The 23,068-nt window shown below is 40.8% G+C and overlaps 1 protein-coding gene across 11 annotated transcripts; it reads left to right on the forward strand.

The window, feature by feature from the left end:
- Positions 1 to 153: 153 nt before the first annotated feature.
- LOC106980444 (schlafen family member 5-like) lies at positions 154 to 22,704 on the forward strand. 11 transcript variants are annotated; one of them, XM_053211965.1, is made up of 8 exons: positions 154 to 299; positions 506 to 704; positions 1,309 to 1,497; positions 10,060 to 10,161; positions 11,615 to 12,653; positions 13,914 to 14,039; positions 18,190 to 18,910; positions 19,080 to 22,704. In XM_053211965.1, exons 5-8 carry the CDS (start codon positions 11,642 to 11,644, stop codon positions 19,885 to 19,887), a joined length of 2,667 nt encoding a protein of 888 aa, XP_053067940.1. In that variant the 5' UTR covers positions 154 to 299; positions 506 to 704; positions 1,309 to 1,497; positions 10,060 to 10,161; positions 11,615 to 11,641; the 3' UTR covers positions 19,888 to 22,704. The 11 variants fall into 11 exon arrangements, with proteins under 11 accessions (XP_053067940.1, XP_053067942.1, XP_053067939.1 ...); XM_053211967.1 differs by lacking the exon at positions 10,060 to 10,161; XM_053211964.1 differs by lacking the exon at positions 1,309 to 1,497 and having other exon boundaries at positions 10,018 to 10,161.
- The last annotated feature ends 364 nt before the right edge of the window (positions 22,705 to 23,068 follow it).

A 23,068-nucleotide genomic window follows, 5' to 3' on the forward strand; every position in this document is an offset into this window, starting at 1 on the left:
GCGACACCCGCGGCCAGTCTCGGGGCCCGGTCATCACCCCTTTACAAATTAAAACACCAGCAAAAGGAGGCCGAATGCAACTTCTCGCCTTGGGGCGGGGGCGAGGGCGGGGGCGAGGGCGGGGATGGGGCGGGGGAAGCGAGAAAGCGAAAGCTTAATTTTCTGTTTCCCGCTAAACCACCTCCTCAGTACCCTAGCACAGAGCTCGAGGCTGGTCGGGGCTAGTCGAGCTGGAATCCTGGGGGGGCTGCAGGCCTTTCGAGGAAACACCTGCGGAGCGCGCCGCGGGAGCCTGAGAGGTAGGGGGGAAGGGCTGGAGCGGGCTGGGGGAGGACTGGAGGGAGCGAGGTTGTTCCCGGAACTCCGTCCCTGTTGGCGGGGGGGGGACCTGCCAGCTTCAAAAAATTAATCAGAAAACAGAGAAGCAACAAAAAAGATCCCCCTCTCCCTCCCCCCAAACCCCACGTGTATCCACCAAAAGTAACCAAGGTTGTTGTCCTTGCAGAACTGGGTTCCCAGGTACACAGAATTGGGACTGTTGGTTTGTCCCACTCTCTCCCGCGCGGGGCCCCTCCCCGTGAGGTATCGCCTAGTTCCCCTGGTGTAAAGCGGGCGCCTTGCAGTCAAAATCCTGGTTGAGGACTTGGGAGGTTCCGTCGCATTCTGCCGGAGGGAGGCGCTCTGCAGAGGAGAAACCTTGGCGGGTAAGGCGTCTCCCGCGCTCCTTTGCACAAATCCTGCAAGAGCTGGGCTTCTTTCCCTCCCCAGGTCTGCGCCCGTCTCCCGAGCTCTCCTGCGCTCCTTTCCCGCTCGGGAGCTTTTGCCCTGCAGTCGGTAGCAACTTCCAACGACAGGCGCACAGTGAGAGATCGGGGAGCCGGGAGGCTGGGAACGCCGAGCGAACAGGGGAGGAGCGGGAGGCGCGCAGCGTCACAGCCTAGGTCTTACCACGCTGAGCTTGATAAAATTTCCCACTGTTCAGGAGCACGAAGAACTTTAGAGGTAAGAACCACATCAGTTACCGGGGCTCCTGAAAGTGAAGCCAGCGAGGTTGTGGCCCGGGGACAAGATAGGGTCAGTGTTCATTGTATTACAAGAAGCTGCGTTCCCAGGATGCCTGTAAGCCCCTGGCTTGCAAGGTCAGTCTTCAAACAGTAACGGCGCGGGGCAGGGTAGGAGGACTCCCAGGGCAGTCCACAAAGCCCTGTATCCCCCAACAAGTGGCTAAAAGAACTCCCGTGGATTCCGTCCAGAGAGGCTAAGCTGCGGTGAATGACTCCATTCCCCGTTTGCACATGACTGTCATAGGACGCAGAAGGGACTCCTTGCAGTGGAGTGCCTAAGAGAGGGGGATGCCTAACGGTGCCCCCCCGCCCACTGATGGCAGGTCTCAGAGCGAAGCCTCTACAAGGAGATGGCGGTTCTGGCTAATGTTGGCGAGGCTATGGCTGCCTTGAAAAGAGAAACTGGTTCCTCTTCAGTCTGCAGGGGGCAGAGGTGAGAGCTCCTGTGGCCAGATGAGCCGCTAAGCGTGATAACGTCCTGTGTCAGAAGTGTTCCTTAAAATGTCACAAGACTCTTCTTTTGTTTAAAGAAGAAGATGAAAAATCACTTTAAAAAATTAGAAGAAAAAAGAAGGGGACACCTGGGTGGCTCAGTCGCTTGAGCATCCGATTTTGGCCCAGGTCATGATCTCAGGTTGGTGGGTTCGAGTCCTGCATCCGGCTCTGTGCTGACAGCTCAGAGCCTGGAGCCTGCTTCAGATTCTGTGTCTCCCTCTCTCTGGTCACGCTCTGTCTCTCTCCCTCTCAAAAATAAACATTTTAAAAAATTAAAAAAAAGAAAATGGACAATCACAAGTTTTAGTACCTTTTGCGAATCAAAGAAGAGTGAAATGTGATGATAGCCTCCTGGTCGGAATACGAAATGCACAGGTGTTTATGTCTACCAGAAAACAGAAATGGGGCACCTGGGTGGTTCAGTTGGTTAAGCCAACAATCCTTGATTTCGGCTCAGGTCATGATCCCAGGGTTGTGGAATCCAGCCCTGCAGCTGGCTCAGTGCTGAGCCTGGAACCTGATTGAAATTCTCTCTCTGCCCCTCTCCCCCGTGTGCTTTCTCTCTCTAAAATAAAATAAAACTAAACTTAAAGAAAGAAAGAAAGAAAGAAAGAAAGAAAGAAAGAAAGAAAGAAAGAAAGAAAGAAAGAAAACAGTAATCAATTGCAGTATTATTGTCATAGCAACAGGACGTTAAGTTTACAACCATTCATAGTTATAGTATCCCTCAAGGCTAATGCACATGATCACAGGCCAGAGCAACAGTCTCTGAAGACCAGGTGTCTTAAGAGGATTCCTTTGCTAGGGGAAAAAAAAAAATCAAGGGGAATTTTATGAAATGGAATACTTCCTGCTTTTATGCACCCGTAATGGAAGGGACAGCATTTTCTCTTATTTTGCTGAGGTAATTTTCACTGGCAATTAGGAGTCCCTGGTGTTTTCCATGCCAAACACTAGATTTCCACTGAGAAGGGAGTTGGCAGGCCTGAAAAGTGTAAATTCACAATTTGCAAGGGAAAAGACAGGGTGGGGTGGTGGTTACTAGCGAATGAATATGGGGCATGCCAAGGTGTCCTTTTGGAGTATGCACGATTTGGGGCTTCAATACCCTAGTCCTATCAAAGGTTTAGTTTCTATGAAAAAATATTAGTAATAACAGGCACATCAATTTCTACTGGTTTTTGAGCTAAGTATATTATAACAAAATATGTTTTACTTTGTTTTCACCATCATTCATATATGTAATTTTTTTAAGTTTATTTACTTATTGGAGAGAAGAGAGAGAGCATGGGGAGGAGCAGAGAGAGAGAGAGAGAGAGAATCCCAAGCAGGCTCTGCACTGACAGGGCACTAACTGATCTCACTAACTGAGAGATCTTGATCTGAGCTGAAATCAAGAGTTGGATATTTAACTGACTGAGCCACCCAGGTGCCCCTCAGATATGTAATTTTTAATAGCTTTATTGAGGTGTTGCTGACACGAAATAAACTACACATATATATTTTTAAGTAAAGCTCTACACCCAACGTGGGGCATGAACTCAGACCCCAAGAACAAAAACATGTTCTACTAATTAAGCAGTCCGGTGCCCCTCGACTGCACATATTTAAAGTGTACAAGCTGGGGCACCTGGGTGGTTCAGTCAGTTAAACATCTGACTCTTGATTTCAGCTCAGGTCACGATCTCACAGTTGGTGAGTTCTAGCCCCGTGTCGGGCTCTGGGTGACAGCATGGAACGTGCTTGGGATTCTCTCTCTCTCTCCCTCCTCCTCTCTCCCTCTCGCCCCTGTCTCTGCCCCTCCCCCACTGTTATGAACGTTCAGCACAGGTCTTTGTATGGAAATATGTTTTCATTTTTCATGGGTAAATACTTAGGTGTGAAATGGCTGAGTCATATGGTAAGTGTGTGAAACTATCAAAGTCTTTTCTAAAATGGTTGTATTTATGTTCCCGCCAGGAGTGTGCGAGAGTTCCCTTTTCTCCATATGCTTGCCGACACCTTGTATGGTTAGTCATTTTAGCTATTCTGATAAGTGAGTAGTGCTATCTCAGTGGAGTTTTATTTGCCATTTCCTAACAACTGATGATGTTGAACAATATTTCATGTACTTATTTGCTCTTCATATATCTTCTTTGGTGAAATATCTGTTCAAATCTTTTATCCATCAAAAAAATTAAAAAATTTTTTTAATGTTTGTATTTTATTTTTGAGAGAGAGAGACAGAGTGCGAGTCGGGGAGGGGCAGAGAGCGAGGGAAACAGAATGTGAAGCAGGCTCCAAGCTCTGAGCTGTCAATGCAGAGCCTGACGCGGGGCTTGAACTATTGGACTGCGAGATCATGACCTGAGCCCAAGTTGGATGCCCAACCTACTGAGCCACTCAGGTGCCCCTAAAAAAATGTTTTTAAATGTTTATTTCTTTTTGAGAGAGAGAGAGCGAGGGAGGGGTAGAGAGAATCCCAAGCAGGCTCTGCTCTGAGAGCTGCAAGCCCGATAAGGGGCTCAAGCTTACAAATGGTGAAATCGTGACCTGACCTGAGACCAAGAGTTGGATGCTTAACCAACTGAGCTACCCAGGCACCCCATTGTACTTTAAAAATTTTTTTAATATAATTTATTTTCAAGTTAGCTAACATACAGTATATACAGTGTGCTCTAGGTTTCAGGGGTAGATTCCCGTAATTTGTTACTTATATACAAAACCCAGTGCTCATCCTAACAAGTGCCTATCTCAATGCCCATCATCCATTTTCTCCTCTCCCCCGCCACCCCCATTAATCCTCCATTTGTTCTCTGTATTGGGTTTGCTTCCCTCTGTTTGAACTTATTTCCCCCCTTCCGTTCCCCCATGGCCTTCTGTTAAGTTTCTCAAGTTCCACATATGAGTGAAAACATAGGATATCTGTCTTTCTCTGACTGACTTACTTCGCTTAGCATAATACCCTCCAGTCCCATCCACGTTGTTGCATCCATTCTCCATTTTTAAATCGGGTTGTTTTCTTATTATTGCCTTTCAAGAATTCTGTATCTAATCTAGATACAAGTGATCAGATATATCATTTGGAAATATTTTCTTCTGGTCAGGGGCTTGTATTTTCATTCTCTTAACAGGTGTCTTGCAAAAAGGTGTTCTTGAAGTCCAACATACTCACTTTTTCTTTTATGTACTGTACATTTAGTGACATCTCTAAAAAAATGTCTGCCAAGCCCAAGGCAAAAATATTTTCTCCGATGTTGTCCTCCAGAGGTTTTAAGGTCAAGAGACTGAACATACAAATGGACACTGGCCAGACCATATATGAACACAGAACTCTTGACCCACAATACTGGAGCAACAACCTCCAGAAGCTAAACCACAGCCCATGCAGCGAAAGTGCTCAGGACTTGGTTAACAACTCCCAGATTCCCTGGTGTGTGGCCCCACTTCTAACTCAGAAGGAACCAAAGAAAGCTAAACAGGCTTCCAAACCAGTCACATAAGATGTGCCATTTCTAGTAAGCTCACTGCCAGCTTCCCTAGAAAAACAACTTCAAATCAGGGCTTACCCGGGCGAGTGCCTCCTCCCCCCTCCTCTCTCACTATAAAGCTTCCCCAGTCCCCTGCCTGCCTCTGAGTCTCTGCCATCGCAAGTGGCTGACTCCCTTGTCACAGTGCACTCTGAATAAATAGCCTCTCATTATTCCCATTTGGGCAGTCTCCATTTATTTCCACATAGTTTCACGTTTTACATTTAGACCTGTGACACATTTTAAATAAATTTTTGTAAATGGCACCAAATATGAATTGAGGTTCATTTCTGTTGTATGTGGATATCCAACTGTTCCAGTCCTCTTTGTTGAAAAAGTAATTACACTTTCTCCACTCGGCATCTTTGTTGTCCATATATATGTGGGTCTATTTCCAGACCCTTTCTTCCCTGAATCTGCTTGTCTTTATACTGGTTCCACACTGTCTTGTTTACTATAACTGTATTATAAGGCTTGAAATCATTTAATGTTAGTATTTCCATTTTATTCTTCTTTTAGAGAGATTTAAGTTTAAAATATCTTATGTATTTCCAGTGTTCTTTCATGCTTCGTGTATATTCATTTTCCACCTAGTATCATTTTCCTGCTGCCTGAAGGCTGGCTTTTGCATTTCTTACATTGGAGTTCTACTACAAATAAATCCTTTCAGCTTTTATCAGTTTGAGAAAGTTTTTCTGTCACCTTCTTTTTCGATTAATTTTTAAAATTGAAATGAAACTCAATAAAAATTAATCATTTATTTTATATTTTCTTAAAAATTTTAATGTTTGTTTATTTTTGAGAGACAGAGCATGAGCGGGGGAGGGGCAGAATGAGAGGGGGACACAGAATCCAAAGCAGGGTCTAGGCTCTGAGCTCTTAGCACAGAGCCCGATGTGGGGCTTGAACTCACAAACTGCGAGATCATGACCTGAGCTGAAGTCAGATGCTTAACCGACTAGGCCACCCAGGTGCCCTAGAATTGATCGTTTTAAAGTGAACAAATCAGCAGCATTTAGGACATTCACAGTATTGTACAACCGCCACCTCCGTCGACCTTCAAAATATTTTCATCACACCCAGATAAAACCTCATTGAACGACTATGCACCAGCCCCCTCTTCCTCTAGCACTTGGCAATCAACCCTCTTTCTGTGTCAATGACTTCATCCATTCTGTGTATTTCTCATAAATGAAATTTTACAATATGTGACTGTCTTAGTTCAGGCTGCTATGACAAAAATACCATAGACTGGGTGGCTTAAACAGTGAATATGTATTCATCACAATTCTGGAGGCTAGGAAGTCCAAGATCAAGGTATCGGCTGATCTGGTCTGGTGAGGAAAATTCCTGGTTTGCAGATAACTGCCATGGTGGAGAGAGCAGAGAGAGAGGAAGCAAGCTCTCTTGTACTTCTTCTTATCATGGCACTAGACTCATCATTAGGGTTCCACCCTCATGGCCTAATTACCTCCACAGAGTTCACAGCAGCTAAGACCATCCCCATGGGGATTAGGGTTTCAACATATGAATTCTGGGGGGGATAGAAATATACGGTCCATAGAGTGACCTTTTGTGTCTTGCTTCTTTCACTTAGGATAATGTTTTCAAGGTTCTCCCATGTTGAAGCATGTGTCAGTACTTAACTCCTTTTTATGGCTGAATACTATTCTATTGTATGGTTTGTAGCACATTTTGTTTATCCATTCATGTGTTGATGGCCATTTGAGTTGTTTCCACCTTTTGGCCTTTGTGAATAGTTCTGGTATGAACATTTACAACTTATTTAAGCCTAAAGGATTTGCTGGATCGGTTGCTAATTCTATGTTTAACTTTTGTTGTTTTTGTTGTTTTAGAGAGAGAGGGCGAATGGGGGAGGGTCAGAGTGAGATAGATGATAGATAGATAGATAGATAGATAGATGGAAGGAAGGAAGGAAGGAAGGAAGGAAAGAAAGAAAGAAAGAAAGAAAGAAAGAAAGAAAGAAAGAAAGATAGATATGTAGAGAATCTTAACCTCGATCCCCTGACCCTGGGATCATGACCTGAGCTGAAATCAAGAGTTGGACACTCAACCAACTGAGCCACGCAGGTGCCTCTACATTTAACTTTTTGAAGACTCTTCAAACTGCTTTTCACAATGACTGCTTCCTTTTTACATTCCAGCAGCAGTGTTATGTGGTTCCTGTTTCTCTACCTCCTCACCAATACTTGTTATTTTCCTTCTATCATCATCATCATCATCATCATCATCATCATCATCATCATCACCATCCTGATAGGTGTGAAGTGGTATCTCATTGTGGTTTGGGTTTGTGTGTGCCTAATGACTAATGGTGTTGAGCATCTTTTCATATGCTTATTGGCAATTTGTAAATCTTCTTTGGAGAAACATCTATTCAAGTCCTTTGTCCATTTAAAAAATTGGATTGTCTTTTTGTTGTTAACTTAATTTTTGAAAAACATTTTCACTGGGTATAGAACTCTAGGTTCATAGTTTGTTTTTCTTTCACTGGTTTAAAGACGTTTATCCATTATCTTGTTTTGTTTCTGAAAAAGAACAAAGCAAAACAACAACAACAACAAATCCTAATGTCATCCTTTGTCCTTCTGTGTGTGTAATGTATCTTTTTCCTCTGGTTGCTTTTAAGATTTTTCTCGTAATCATTGGTTTTGGTCAATTAAATGAAGATGCACTTTGGTATTGTTTTCTTTGTATTTTTAGTGCTTGGAGCTTGTTGAATATTGTGGATCTTGATCTTAATTTTTTACAAGTTACACCAAATTTGGAAAATTTTCAGCCATTTTTTCTTTTAAAATGTTTTTCTTATTTTAGAGAGGAGAGTGATCTAGTCCCTGGTACTCTATTCTGTCTGGGAGTGGGAGTCTCATGTGTGTAGTTTTGAGACTCATAGTTTCATAAGACATAATAAGAAAATCAGTGGCCTCTTACCCTCTACTCTGCCCCCTTTTTCTGCTCTCTAGGCATCCTCTTGCCTCTTTGGCTTTTTTGTTCAGGATTACTTATATATTTCTAAACAACATGCTTATGTTTACATACCTCCCCCCCCCACCTTAAATGTTGTCTGTTTCTGGAGATAATGACCTCCCTCCTCCACATTTCACTACCCCTTTTCTCCCTACATCCTGCCAGTATGATTACGTCATCATTTCCGGTCAGAACAATATTCAGAGTTGATAATATTATGACTGTCGTTTGTTTATAGCTATGCCATGTAATCAGTTACAGGTATGGTTTTTGATACTAGTTTTCATTTTGTTCTTAGAGTTATTGTCTTATATTTGTATTTACATGTTTTCCCAAGTCCCTATTACTAATTCAGCCCCAAACTCTCTACCTCTTCAGCTGACTAACACATGAAGCATCCCATTGGTTGTATAGTGTCCATCCACTGAAGCCTGAAGGCATCTTGTTCCCATTTTGGATAGTGATCCTCTAGGCCTGCCCCACAGCTGTCGTTCTGGGGTCCCACCCAGAGGATTGTGTTGGCTTCTTTTTTTTTAATTTAAATTTTAGTTAGTCAGCATACAGTGCAATATTGGTTTCAGGGGTAGAATTCATCACTTACATACAACATGCAGTGCTCATCACAGGTGCCCTGCTTAATCTCCATCACCCATCTAGCCCATCTCCTACTCATCTGCCTCCATCAACCCTCAGTTTGTTCTCTACAGTTAAGGGTCTCTTGTGGTTTGTTTCTCTCTCTTCTCTTCCCCTCCTTCCCATATGTTCTTCTGTTTTTTTCCTTAAATTCCACATCTGAGGGAAATCATAGGTATTTGTCTTTCAATGATTGACTTATTTCACTTAGCGTAATACATTCTGGCTCCATCTACGACATTGCAAATGGCAAGAGTTCATTCTTTTTGATGGCTGAGTAATATTCCATTACATATATGTATACATATACATATATATTTAAATTTTTTTTTACTGTTTATTAATTTTTTTGATAGAGACAGAGAGTGAGTGGGGGAGGGGAAGAGAGAGAGGGAGACAGAATCTGAAGCAAGCTCCAGGCTCTGAACTAACAGCACAGAGCCCGACATGGGGCTTGAACTCATGGACCATGAGATCATGACCTGAGCTGAAGTCGGACACAACCGACTGAGCCACCCAGGCGCCCCTATATATATATATATATATATATCTTCTTAATCCATTCATCAGCTGATGGACATTTGGGCTCTCTCCATAGTTTGGCTATTGTTGATCATATTGCTATAAACATTGGGGTGCATGTAGCCCTTCAAATCTGTATTTTTGTATCCTTTGGGTAAATACCTAATAGTGCAATTGCTGGATCATAGGGTAGTTCTATATATAGTTTCTTGAGGAAACTCCCTACTGTTCTCCAGTGTGGCTGCACTAGTTTGCATTGCTACCAACAGTGCAAGAGGGTTCCCCTTTCTCCACATCCTCGCCAACACCTGTTGTATCTTGTTAATTTTAGTCATTCTGACAGGAGTGAGTTGCTATCTCATCATGGTTTTGATTTGTATTTCCCTGATGATGTTTCCCTGATGATGAGTGATGTTGAACATCTTTTCATGTGTCTGTTAGCCATCTGTGTGTCTTCTTTGGAAAAAGGTCTATTCATGTCTTCTGCCCATTTCTTAACTGGGGTTGTTTGTATTTTGGGGGTTGGGTTTGATAAGTTCTTTACAGATTTTGAGTACTAACCGTTTATCAGGTATGTCATTTGTAAATTTCTTATCCCATTTGGTAGGCTGCCTTTTAGTTTTGTTGATTGTTTCCTTCGCTGTGCAGAAGCTTTTTATCTTGGTGAAATCCTGATAGTTCATGTTTGGTTTTGTTGCCCTTATCTCCAGCAATGTGTCTAGTAAGAAGGTGCTACAGTTGTGGTCAAAGACGTTGCTGCCTGTGTTCTCCTCTAGAATTTTTATGTTTTTCTGTTTCACATTTAGGACTTTCATCCATTTTTAATTTATTTTTGTTTATGGTGTAAGAAGTTTCATTCTACTGCATGCTGCCATCCAATTTTCCCAGCACCATTTGTTGAAGAGATTGTCTTTTTTTTCCATTGGATATTCTTTCCTGCTTTCTCGAAGGTGAGTTGACCATATAGTTGTGGGTTCATTTCTGGGTTTTCTATTCTGTTCCATTAATCTATGTGTCTGTTTTTGTGCCAGTACCATACTGTCTTGATGACTATAGCTTTGCAGTACAGCTTGAAATCCAGAATCGTGATACCTCCAGCTTTAATTTTCTTTTTCAGGATTGCTTTGGCTATTTGGGGTCTTTTGTGGTTCCATACAAATTTTAGGACTTTTTGTTCTAGCTCTATGAAAAATGCTGTTGGTATTTGGATAGGGACTACATTAAATGTGTAGATTACTTTGGGTAGTATAGACATTTTCACAATGTTTGTTCTTCCAATCCATGAGCATGGATTACTTTTCCATTTCTTTGTGTCCCCTTCAAATTCTTTCATTAGTGTTCTATAGTTTTCAGAGTATGGATTGTGTTTTCTTCTCTCTCTCGGGTTCTGTCTTTGGTTTCCTGCAACCTGTTTTTAAGGAAGGAAGCTGGATGAGGAGATAGCAGGACATCTTGGTTCACAAAGAACTGTCTTTTGATGGAGACCTGTGTAATTATGTCTGAGTTGGTCTAGTCACTCCTTCTTTTTACTCAACTGCTACCAAAGAGTTAAAGATAAGCAGCTGCAGAAATGTTCGTCCCTCACACTGCCCTTCCATCATGAGGTGTGGTTGTCAAGATGGTGTGTGCACACTTTCACTCAGCTTTACCTCTTCTGAGATTCCCTGTTGTCACTTAAAGTTTAGGAAATGCCAAAAGCCCACCTCAACCTGCCAGCTGGGTTGATCCAAACAGTCAATAATTTGTCCGTTTCTAATAAATTATGTATGTGTGTGTATATGTATATACTTACATATATGTATATACTTACACATATGTATATACTTACATATGTATATACTTATATATGTATATATATATACTTACATATATGTAAAACTTACATATATATATATGTAAGTTTTCATGAGATGAGAACTTCTTGAACGAGGGAAAGCTTAAAGATCTGTTCCATAGCAACAATCCAAGAATAGCCCAGTCTCAGTGAGAGGAGAAGGAGCACCGAGAAAATCAATACACATCAGCACACCCCGGGGACACCACTGACAGTGAAAACTTTCTGGTTGCATTGCAGCCCCTGTCCTCATGTATCTTTGCACAATTTCTACTTTTCTGCAGGTGATCTGGGAGACTTTGCCACTCAGAGATTATGGCACAAACAGTTACTAAAATCACAGCATCAAAATAGGCTCTTGATCATTTCTCAGTGGCAGTGGGCTTCCAGTAGACTTAGCTCCTCCCCTTGGCCTCTGCACTTATTTCATGCACGAAAGTGGCTTCAAACTCTGTGTGCATAAATGAAGTGACCAACTTCAGAAGAGTGGCCTCAAAGTGTCAGTTTTCCCACCTCCCCTATGCTTGTCCTCTTCTAATCGTTCTGTCTTCCTGTTTCTTATATTTCAGGGTAGGAAAAGGACTTGTGCTGAGAAGATGAGTCTCAAGGTTGATTTGGAAACAAACTTTGCCGAATGTGTCTTAAATGCAGGAAAGATCATCCTTGGGGATACACAAAGGAAAGAAATGAATCCTGAATTGCGGAAAAAACAGAGGGAAAACATCTTGAAAGCAATATGTGCTCTGCTGAATTCTGGTGGCGGAGTGGTCAAGGCTGAGATTGAGAACAAAGACTACAATTATGAAATCCATGGAGTAGGCCTGACGATGCCTTCAATTTTTAAAGACTATTTAGATGAGATGCAGCAGGGAGAACTCTTTTTGATTTTTGTGAGATCCTGGAACGCAGATGCCTCTGGTGTACGAATCGCTACCTTGTGCTCCAATTTGTACTATAGATACAGAGCATCTACTGATGTCATGGATTCTAAGGAAGCATTGGCATTCCTCAAAGGGAAAACTCAGACTCTTAGGAATACTGATTCCAGTTCATTAAGTCCACACAAAGTTCAGGTTGGTGTGCGAAACGAGTATAACATAAGGGCCTCAGCTGCTGCTGTATTCGCTAGAACTCAGCTTCAGTACCTAGAAAAGCTCAACTTTACTAATTCCCTCCACGTTGAATTTAAAATGTTCTCAACAGAGGAGTCACAGTGCTTTCACGAGAGTCTCCCCAGTTGTGTTTCTGCATTTGCAAACACTGAAGGAGGGTATATATTTTTTGGTGTGCATGATGAGACCCGTGAAGTCATTGGATGTGAAAAGGAGAAAATAGATTTTGACATGTTGAAGGCTTGTATTGATTCCTGTATTAGGAATCTCCCTGTCCATCATTTCTGTACACAGAAGCATGAGATAAAATATGCTGTCAAATTCCTTGACGTACACAATCAGGGGACCCTCCATGGATATGTCTGTGCAGTCAAGGTGGAACAATTTTGCTGTGCAGTGTTTTCCAAGATGCCCAGTTCCTGGCAGGTGAAGGACAATTGTGTGAAACAGCTGGACACGAAGCAATGGATAGCTTGGATGATGGAAGCCGACCCAGGTCAGGGAGCAGAATCCACAATGATTATAATGTTCCTTTGGGGGGACAGAAGGGGAGAGGTGAGGAGGGAGGAACTAGGGTATTATTTCAAGATCTAGGCAAAGAAAAGCACTGTCTTAATCGCACATGCCTGATTTGTGATTTCCGATAGATACAGTTGGTAGGTCACTGCACTTCACTCCCTCTGCCTATCTTGAATACCCTGCATTCAGCAAAAAGTTGTTGCCCTGGGCTAATAGACCTACTAGAGGTTGGTGCAGGGTGCTGTCTGACCTAGTAATTTTTATTTTCACTCCCTTTCTTGTGTTCATTTTGAAGTCTCTTCTTTACCTTTCTGAATATGAACTCCTTTATTCAGGAAATTCTTTTTCACGTGCACATATGTGTCATCTTTAACCCAACCATCACTTTTCCCTGCCTTTCCGTTCTTGGTCCCTGGAATAAATATTCTCCCTTTCTCATCGCCCCTCTTCCATTCTGAACCCAAACACAACTAGTCCGTGGCTAGCTCTCTCCTTTCCTACGTTTCCTTTTCAAAGTGAACATGTGCTACTCACCAAGAATGATAAGCCAGAGTAGTATTGGTGATGTACATCCCACTTGGAAAAAGAAAGTCCAAGATGAAATGAGACAAAATAAATTAATGGAAACATCTTCAAAAGTCCACAAAAATAAAGAACATTTCAGAGTCTTCTCAGAAATATGTATCCATTGAACTTTATTCCTTCTTTTTAAAAAATTTTTATTTATTTATTTTGAGAGGGATAGAGAGAGCACATGAGCGGGGGAGAGAGGTGAGGTGGGGGGAGGAGAGAGAGAGAGAGAGAGAGAGAGAGAGAGAGAGAGAGAGAGAATCTCAAGCAGGCTCCATGCTCAGTGTGAAGCCTAATGTGGGGCTCAATCTCATGACCATGAGATCATGGCCTGAGTCGAAATCAAGAGTTGGATGCTTAACCAGCTGAGTCACCCAGCACCCCAAACTTTATATACTTTCTAATTGTATTTTTAAAATGTAAGCATTCTAAAAAATAAAACATGAGTTTCAATAGAATACAATTAAATGAAAACTATTGCTCCATGTAGTACCTCACCCTGCCCAAGATATCAATAAACTTTCTTGAGTTGACTCAGAATGTATACACAAGGATCTGTGGGCCAAGGCTTTGGGTTCTAAGACAAAGTGAAAGACTACAACACAGCTTAGCTATAATTTGGAGTCTGCATTTTTGCATATTGAACTGTTACTTCTTACTTCCTAAGATCTTTCCAGATTTTCTGAGATGGTCCTTGCATTGAGTTTGTCATCCACTACACCCCGCAGCAGGACTGTGTGCACTCATAAGAATTTTGAATGTCTGGAAGCACAGCAAAAACGTTACTTTCCAGGTAATTCATGTCTGGTTGCTTTGGAACATGTTGGTTGTTCATTCATATGAAAAAAACCCTGGACTCCTATTTATATTATAGAAAAAAAATCAATTCCAGAAGGTTTAAGGACTTAAATGTCAGAAACAAACCCTTGAAACTTTAGTAGATGTACACAAATAATTTTGCATCATTGAGGTAGGACAGGATTTCCTACACTAGACCTAAAAATATTAACCTTAAACAAGAAGATTGATAAATTTCACCACACTAAAATTAAGAACTTATGTTACTCAAAAGATACCTTAAAGAGAGTGAAAGAATCCATGACAAACTTGAAGAAGATTATGAAATCCATGCAGTTGACAAAGGACTGGTATCAAGAATATATAAAGAATTTACAAAACTTGTTAAAAGCACAAACCACCTCGTAGACAAATACACAGTAGTTATAAAGATGTATTTCTCTGAAAAGGAAACACGCATGTCCTTAGGAAGGGCTGTTCAAGCTATCGGGATGAGTGAAACTCACTTCAAAACCACAAGTAGATACCATCCTACACTACTTAATTGAAATAACAGATGTTGGAGACGTTCTGGGTAATCAGAATCTTTTTTTTTTAAGCGAGATACAGAAAGAACGTGAGGGGGGAGAAGAGCAAAGGGAGAGAGAGAATCCCAAGCAGGCTCCACGCTCAGCACGTAGCCCAATGCGGGGCTCAGTCCCACCACCCTGGGATCATGACCCAAGCGGAAATCAAGAGTTGGATGCTCAACCAATTGAGACACTCCAGCCCCTAATCAGAATTTTTGTACATTGCTGCTATTAATTAAATTGGGTTAATCCCTTTAGACTAAATTGGTCATTTGGATATTATACCAGTCAGTAACTTTTTCTAGTTTCTAGGGAAGCATGTGTACATATGCATCAAGAGATGTCTAAAATTGGAGAGATCCCCGTGACTGCTCTAGGTTACTATTCGTATTGTAGTATATTCACCTAGTGGAATACTATTCAGCAGTGAAAATGAATGTACTACAAATATATGCAAGCATAAGGCTGAATCTGAGTGACGTAAGTATGTCTTGTCATGACTTTACTCATAGATTTACCCAATTCTTTTATTGATTGTGTAGTGTTTCATAGTATTCCTAAACATAGATGTTACTAATTTTAGCTGCTTTTATTGTAAAATATACTATACGTACAGAAAGTACGTTGGGTGTAGAGATTACTTAACTAAATTTAAACTTTAAAAAAGAATAATTAGTACGCAGCAAAACCTGTGTAACCACCACCTAGGTCAAAAAATAGAACTTTGCAAACTACCCTGCTACCACTTTTTTAACCAGTCCTTTCTTTGATGGAATTTTATATGACACCTAATTTTTTTCTATTTTCAACAATGCTACAATATACATTTTTCTAAAAATGCCTTGAGGTGTTCCTTAAAGATAAATTCCAAGTAGTAACAATTGCTGGTACCCTTCGGTGAACGTTGCCAAATCGTAATTCAAAACATAGACCAGAATCCACCAAATGGTATTATCATGGCATTTCTCTTCTAGAAGAAGCTTGGAATCATTTTGTTCCACCTAAAAGAAAAGGACACGTGGAGATTATTTTGATGGCAACCACATGAAATTGATAAATGACTTTGGGAAGAATTGTCATTTTTACAACAGTGAATTTCCTCATAGGTGAACATGGGATGTTTGGCCATTTATTAAAGTCTTCTTTTACTATATTTCATCAAACCCAAGGAAACAATATTGTATTATTATTTTATTTACCACGAATAAAGAAAATATTGCCAATTAAATTAGAAGATGTATCTTGATTTCAGAGATATTAAAGTACACTTATAATCAGTGAAATAGGTTACATCTCTTGATTGTTTTGGTTTTATCTGTATTGTTGCTATATATGTCAAATTTTATTCCTAAAATGATAAGTCAGCCAGAGAAAGACAAATACTATATGACTTCACTCCTATGTGGAATTTAAGCAAGAAAGCAAACAGAGAAAAAAAGAGGCAAACCAAAAAACAGACTCTTAACTATAGAGAACAAACCGGTGACTATGAGAGGGGAGGGGTGGAGGATGGGTGGAATAGGTGATGGGCGTTAAGAGTCACTTATCATGATGAGCATTGAGTAATGTATAGAATTGCGAAATCACTGTATTGCACACCCGAAACTAGTGTAATACTATATTCTAACTACCCTAGAATTAAAAAGTTTAAATTTATTACTAGAAGGAGATCCTTATATGATAATAATTTCTGATTGTGAATTGCTGGCATTTAGGAAAGCTCTTAGCTTTAAAATATACATTATACCATTTCCAAACATTTTACTTAATAATCGTATTAATGTAAAACCAAAGGTAGTTTTGAACTAACCTTTCCTATGTTTATATGTTATTCCTTTACTTAGTTGAAATCGTTGCTCAATAATTTGAAAATGATGTTAAATTAAAATAGGAGGAGGAGGAGGAGCCCTTAGTTTAGTCCATTGTATAGAAAATAACTTTAGTATTTGTCTGAGCCCAAACCAATGGTACTGGCGTGTCCAGATTACTTCCTGGATACTTGATGTGCCACAGGTATCTTAAACTGAACATTTCCAAAATCAGTCTTCCATGCTGACAATCTTCTACTTGTTCTGTATATTCTGAATATTAATCTGTATGAAGTATTCTTTTTCTGCCATTTCTTCCACATTGTGTCTATGAATTGGAGAGTCCATACTCCATCCAGCCAATCACAGAAATCTGGATTCATGCTTGTGTCTTCCATCTACCCTGAATTTAAAATTTAAATTTTGTGTTTATTTTTTTCCTGGGGAGAAGGTTCATAGATTTTGTTAGAGTCCCGATTTGGGCTTGTGATGCCAAAAGGTACAAGAACCCTTTTTATACATATAAAACACCTAAATCTCTTTTTAAAAAATACTTATAAAAATTAAATTACATATAATTTTTTAAATTTACATATATAAAATGGGCTTTTTTCTTAAAGAATTCTAAAGGTTTTTAAAGGTATAGATTCATGTAACCACCACCAGAGTAAAGACACAGAATAGTTCCATCACCCAAAAAAGGCCCCTTCATTCTGCCCCTTTGTGGTCAAAATTCTCCAATCCCTAACCCTTAGCAGCCGTTGATCTATTTTTCATCCCTATAATTTTGCCTTTCACAAAATGTCATGTAGGACACCTCATATAGTTTATAACCGATGATAGGTGTTTCTTCCTGATTTATGGAGACATAATTGGCATATAACATCATCTATGTAAGGTGTACAGCATGGGTTTTTCCCCCTATTTTTAAAAAAATCTTTCATTTTTTAAAGTAATCTCTACACCCCACACGGGGCTCAAACTCACACTCCCAAGATCAAGAGTTGCATGCTCCACCACCTGAGCCAGCTGGGAGCCCCCAAAATGATTTTTTTCAAACCTGTACATATTATACAATGATGACCACAATAAAGTTAGCTAACATACCCATCACTTCACATAATTACCATACGTGTGTGTGTGTGTGTGTGTGTGTGTGTGTGTGTGTGTGTGTGTGTTGAGAACATTTACGTTCTCTCTTAGCAACTTTCACATATATCACACAGTATTGTTAACCCTAGTCAGCGTTGCCAGGTGCTAAGATGGCACCATAAGGCCTTTTTCTCCATCCTCATTTCCTCCTTTGTGCCTTTCACTTTAGACATCACAACACAAACTTCTTGGAGGTGCTTGCATGAGTTTCTTGTCTTGTGCTTTACTCATGAGTCCCCTGTTGCCTATCTCTCCATTCTCGCATCCTTCAGAGGGCTAATTCACAGCCATCCCTTAAGCAGCTCCGGTGTCTCCTTCTTCAGAAAGACTTTCACATTTTCTTTTTTCCTGAGGGCTCCCTCTCCTTGGTGATTGCATAATGCTCTGTGCACTTCTTGCCCATTGCATTTACCACTTTGTATAATTATTGTTTGTCTCTGTTATGCCAGTCACTTATCATCTCCATTGGACTGGGAATTGTTTTATTTTGTATCACTAATGCATCCTTATGCTGACACGTGGTTGGGCCCAAATGTGGATTGAATCTATTATGGATAATGATGATTCTAGCTTGTTTGCAGATTCTTGAATTTATTCCAATTCTTTTCCTGTTTAGTATTACCAGACAGAATGGTGTATATACCAGAAAGCGTCTACAAGGAGCTGTTCTCAACACATAAAGGACTCAAAAACTTAATAAATAAGGAAATGCGCTCTTTCTCTCAAGGAATATTGATATTCTCTCGAAGCTGGGCTGTGGACGTGGGTCTGAGAGAGAAGCAGGGAGTCATCTGCGATGCTCTTCTGCTTTCCCAGAACAACACCCCACGCCTCTACACTATCCTCAGCGAGTGGGACCCAAGCTGGAAGGGCTACTCTAGGAAAGTCGCCCGCGTCTTAAAACAGACGCTGGTGAACACAGGTGGCTACACTGGGAAATTGTGTGTCACTCCCTTGATCTTCCTACTGAATCCTGATAATACAGCAACGACTCTTCATGATTTGGATTTGCAAATTTACCCCAACTCCTATAACCTTAGGACCACCCAGCACATGGAAGCTCTGTTACGGTCCCTTGTGATAGTCTTGCTCGGATTCCGATCTTTCTTAAGTGAAGAGCTGGGCTCTGAGGTTTTCAGCCTCCTCACAGATAAACAGTATGAGTTGCTTTCAAAGAACATTCGCATGACTAGAGAACTGTTTGTTCATGGCTTACCTGGATCAGGGAAGACCATCCTGGCTCTTAGGATAATGGAGAAGATCAGGAATGTGTTTCACTGTCAACCAGATGATATTCTTTACATCTGTGAAAATCAGCCTCTGAAGAATTTTGTGAGGTATGCAGCCTAACTATAATGATTTTTTAAAAATAATTTTGGCTGGTGTGGTTTTAAGTTCGCATGTGAAAAGTCATATTGTAATGACTAGGTCCAGATGTGTTTAAGAGTATAATTGACTTCCTTTGTTTGAATGGGGTAACTTGACTGTGTTTCTCTACATTTTCAGCCAGAGACATGTCTGCCAGGCAGTGACCCGGAAAACCTTCATGAAAAATGACTTCCAAAAGATTAAGCACATCATCATCGATGAAGCTCAGAATTTTCGCACTGAGGATGGAGACTGGTATGAGAAGGCAAAAGCCATCACTCAGAGAAAAAAGGATTGCCCAGGAATTCTCTGGATCTTTCTAGACTACTTTCAGACTACCCACTTGAGCTGCAGTGGCCTCCCTGCTCTCACAGCCCAGTATCCAAGAGAAGAGCTCACCAGAGTGATCCGTAATGCAGATCCAATAGCCAAATACCTACAAGAAGTAATGCAGGAGGTCAGAGAAAATCCTCCATGCAACATCCCGCCTGCGTCCCTGGAGATGGTTCATAAAGCTGAATGGGCTCAGGGTATTCCGGGCTACGTGGAGATTATGGAGTACTTGGACATGGAAGATATGGTGTTCCAAGTAGCAAAGAAATGCCACTTTCTCTTTAGGAATGGTTATTCTCCCAAGGACATTGCTGTGCTTTTCAGCAAAGCAAGTGAAGTGGAAATATATAAAGATAAGCTTCTAAGAGCAATGAGGAAAAGAAATACATCTCAGCTCGATGGGGAATCTGATCTTTTAGTACAGATCCAAGATGCATCGGATATCATGGCCAATCACATCGTGTTGGACAGTGTCCGTCGATTTTCAGGCCTGGAAAGAAACATCGTGTTTGGGTTCAACCTAACAGCTGAGCCAGATATTTTCCATAATCTTCTGCTCTGTCTGGCTTCCAGGGCAAAGAAACATCTCTATATTCTGAAGGTTCCTATTTGACAGGAAGATCCCAGGCTAAGAAACAATTAGGTAGCTCTCATCTCTAGTTAACCATGAAACTATTTGATCTAAACATTGAATTATCGAGTATTTTATGAGCACTCACTCTGAGCCATGTACTCTCCTAGGTGCTGGGGATCAGGGGTAGGGTATCAAACTAGGCAGACAAGATTTCTTCTTTAGGGCAGAGGTAAATCACAGACAAGTAAACAAATACAAGTACAAGACATTTCAGATAGGGGCACCTGGTTGGCTCAGTCAGTTAAGTCTCCAACTGTTGATTTTGGCTCAGGTCATGTTGTCATGGTTTGTGAGGTGGAGCCCTCCTGTCAGGCTCCATGATGACAGCACAGAGCCTGCTTGAGATTCTCTCTCTCCCTCTCTCTGCCCCTACCTCATGTTCGCTCTCCCCACTCCTCTCTTTCAAAATAAATAAATAAATATAAAAAAAGAAATTTCAGATAGTAATTAGGGTCATCAGAATAGTAATTAGAGGGCCCTGAGATGCATACATTGTGTGTGTGTGTGTGTGTGTGTGTGTGTGTGTGTGAACACGTTGGCAGGTATAGAGGGAAGAGCTGGTTATTCATGGTGGCTGAGGAAGCACTCAATGAGGGAAGGAGTCACAGGAATATCTTTGAGCCATATGTGCCAGGCAGACTCAGATATTGTGACTTTAAAAAAAATATTTTCACTATTTTCAATACAGCAATGGTGCAGAAATGCTTGATATCATGTACTGGGAGAGTATGAAGGACACAGAGAGGTCATGTGTCTGGCCTTTTATGGGCCAGGAATGGTTGTGGAATATTTCAAAATATAAGATCAGAAAGTACAAACTGCAATTTTTTAGAAACCACGTTACATGATTCTTTTCCATTAAGTTTTTTTTAATGTTTATTTATTTTTGAGAGAGAGAGAGAGAGAGAGAGCACAGGCTAGGGGCAGAGAGAGAGCGACACACACCATCTGAAGTAGGCTCCAGGGTCTGAACTGCCAGCACAGAGCCCAATGCAGGGCTTGAACTAGTGAACTGTGAGATTGTGACCTGAGCTGAGGTCCACTGCTTAACCGGCTGAGCCAACCAGGTGTCCCTATGCCTTTCCATTTTTATTCTGTTAGTGATGGTAGTAATTCTGATCACTATCTTTGAAAACATTTTGTGTGCCTTCTGGTTATTTGGGATCTTGGCTCCTTAGCTCTGCTTTAATATTATTCCCGTGGAGAAAATAGGTTACTGCATGAACCTATTCCCCAGGGAGACACAATTCCCCAGGGAGACACATTGTATTTTATTTCTTAATTTTAAAATAAAAGGGCCTTAAGAAGATGAATGTACTGGACTTTAAAGGTCCATTTTGCTTTTAATTTAATCTAATAGCCAATGAAATTATAAAGTAAATATACGATATCTTTATTCTGCAGAATCTTGAGGATTTCAGCTAGTTTCTCAAAGGCTATTGCTATAGAAGAATTTAGGAAGTCTTTAAATTCAATGAAACAAGCCTTGAAAGACAAAGTGAGGAAGCAGCCAAAAGAGACAAAGAGGGATCTTGCTAAGGACACAGATTGTGAAACAATACAGAATAAAAAATAAATTAGAAGCAACAAGAAATTGAAAACCCCGTTCCTGACATAGAGGAAGTCTTGAGATAATCACACAAATGGAGAGAAATTAGACAAATATTACTGTAGTTATCAAGGAGATCTATCTAGAGTGTGAGGATCCGGTAAGAATGGATGTGGAGTAGAAAAATCAATAAGTGGAACAATAAAAATGTTCTAAGATATAATATGGGAAAATTATAAAATATATCTTCAGATTGAAAGATTTCTTAACAATCACAGCAGACAAATCCAATTGTCTGATCCTTCTGGCTTCTGATTTCTCTGCAGCAATATTCAAAGCAACAAGACAATGGGCATGCTGTATTTCAATTACATTTGATCTCTTTTATTGGCTTATTGGTTCTAACTCTTTGTTATTTTAGTGGTAGCTTTAGGGTTTACAGTATGTATCTTTAACTTATCACAGTCTTCTTTCAAGTGATATGATACCATTTCATGTGATGTATCAGAACTTTACAACACTATCCTTCCATTTCTCTCCAGGCTTTGTGCTTTGTCCAGATACATTGTACTTCTATAAAAACCATAATATGTTGATGTTATTTTGCCTTAAACAGCCACTTGTCCTTTAAAGAAGTTTAAATAATATGAAAAAAAATTCCTTATTCTTACCCATGCCGTTACCATTCCCGGTGGTGTTCATTCCTTTGTGTCTTGCATCATATTCCTTCTGCTCAAAGGAATTTCTTTAACATTTTTTATAGTGTAGGTGAGTTATTGATAAATTTGTTCAAATTGTGTATGCATGGAAAAAGTACTTCACCTCTGCTTTTGAAACATAGCTTTGTTGGATAGAGGCCTAGGTTGGTAGTTTTGTCTTTCAGTAATTTACATATATTCCTTCATTGTCTTTCATCTTACATCATTTCCAAAAATACGCTGTAATCCGCATCTTTGTTCCTCTGTACACAATGTGGTATTTTCTCTGACTTCTCTTAAGATTTTCTCTTTAGTCTTGGTTTAAGCAATTTAATTATAATAATGTTTGGTAGTTAATAAATTTCTCGTTGAAGGAGCCAAAATGGCACATGGAAGTTTTTTTGTGTGTCTCACATCCATGAAATACAGCCAGACCAACACTAAACCATCCTGCACACCTAGAAAACTATCTGAGGATTAACACAATAATCTGCACAATCTGAACCACAGAATTCAGCAGGTATGTGGCACAGAGAGGTGAACTGGGGGAAAGAGAAGCCACGGAGGGCAGGGAGCCGCTTTTGCATGCAGAAAGAGGACAGAGATGGGGTGGGAGAAGAATATGGGAAAAGCACTCCCCCCCACCCCCCGAAAGCAGCTGGACAGAAAGTGGAAAAGTGGAAACAGCCGCAGGGACTGAACAAAAAAGGGAGAAAGGAGAGGGTTTAAATTCTATTAAGATTCTAAAAACAGGGGTAGTGCAGAGCCTGAAACTCTGCCACTCAATACCTGGTGTTGTTGTCATGGGAAGGGCAAATCCCCAGGAGCAGAGAGCAAGGTCCTCAGGGTCATCAGGCCTCATGGAGGAGAGGTGGTTCTCCTGATGGAAGGACATATGGTAGATGTAGGGTAG

The sequence above is a fragment of the Acinonyx jubatus genome, chromosome E1, assembly GCF_027475565.1.
Source record: "Acinonyx jubatus isolate Ajub_Pintada_27869175 chromosome E1, VMU_Ajub_asm_v1.0, whole genome shotgun sequence".
Classification (NCBI taxonomy): domain Eukaryota; kingdom Metazoa; phylum Chordata; class Mammalia; order Carnivora; family Felidae; genus Acinonyx; species Acinonyx jubatus.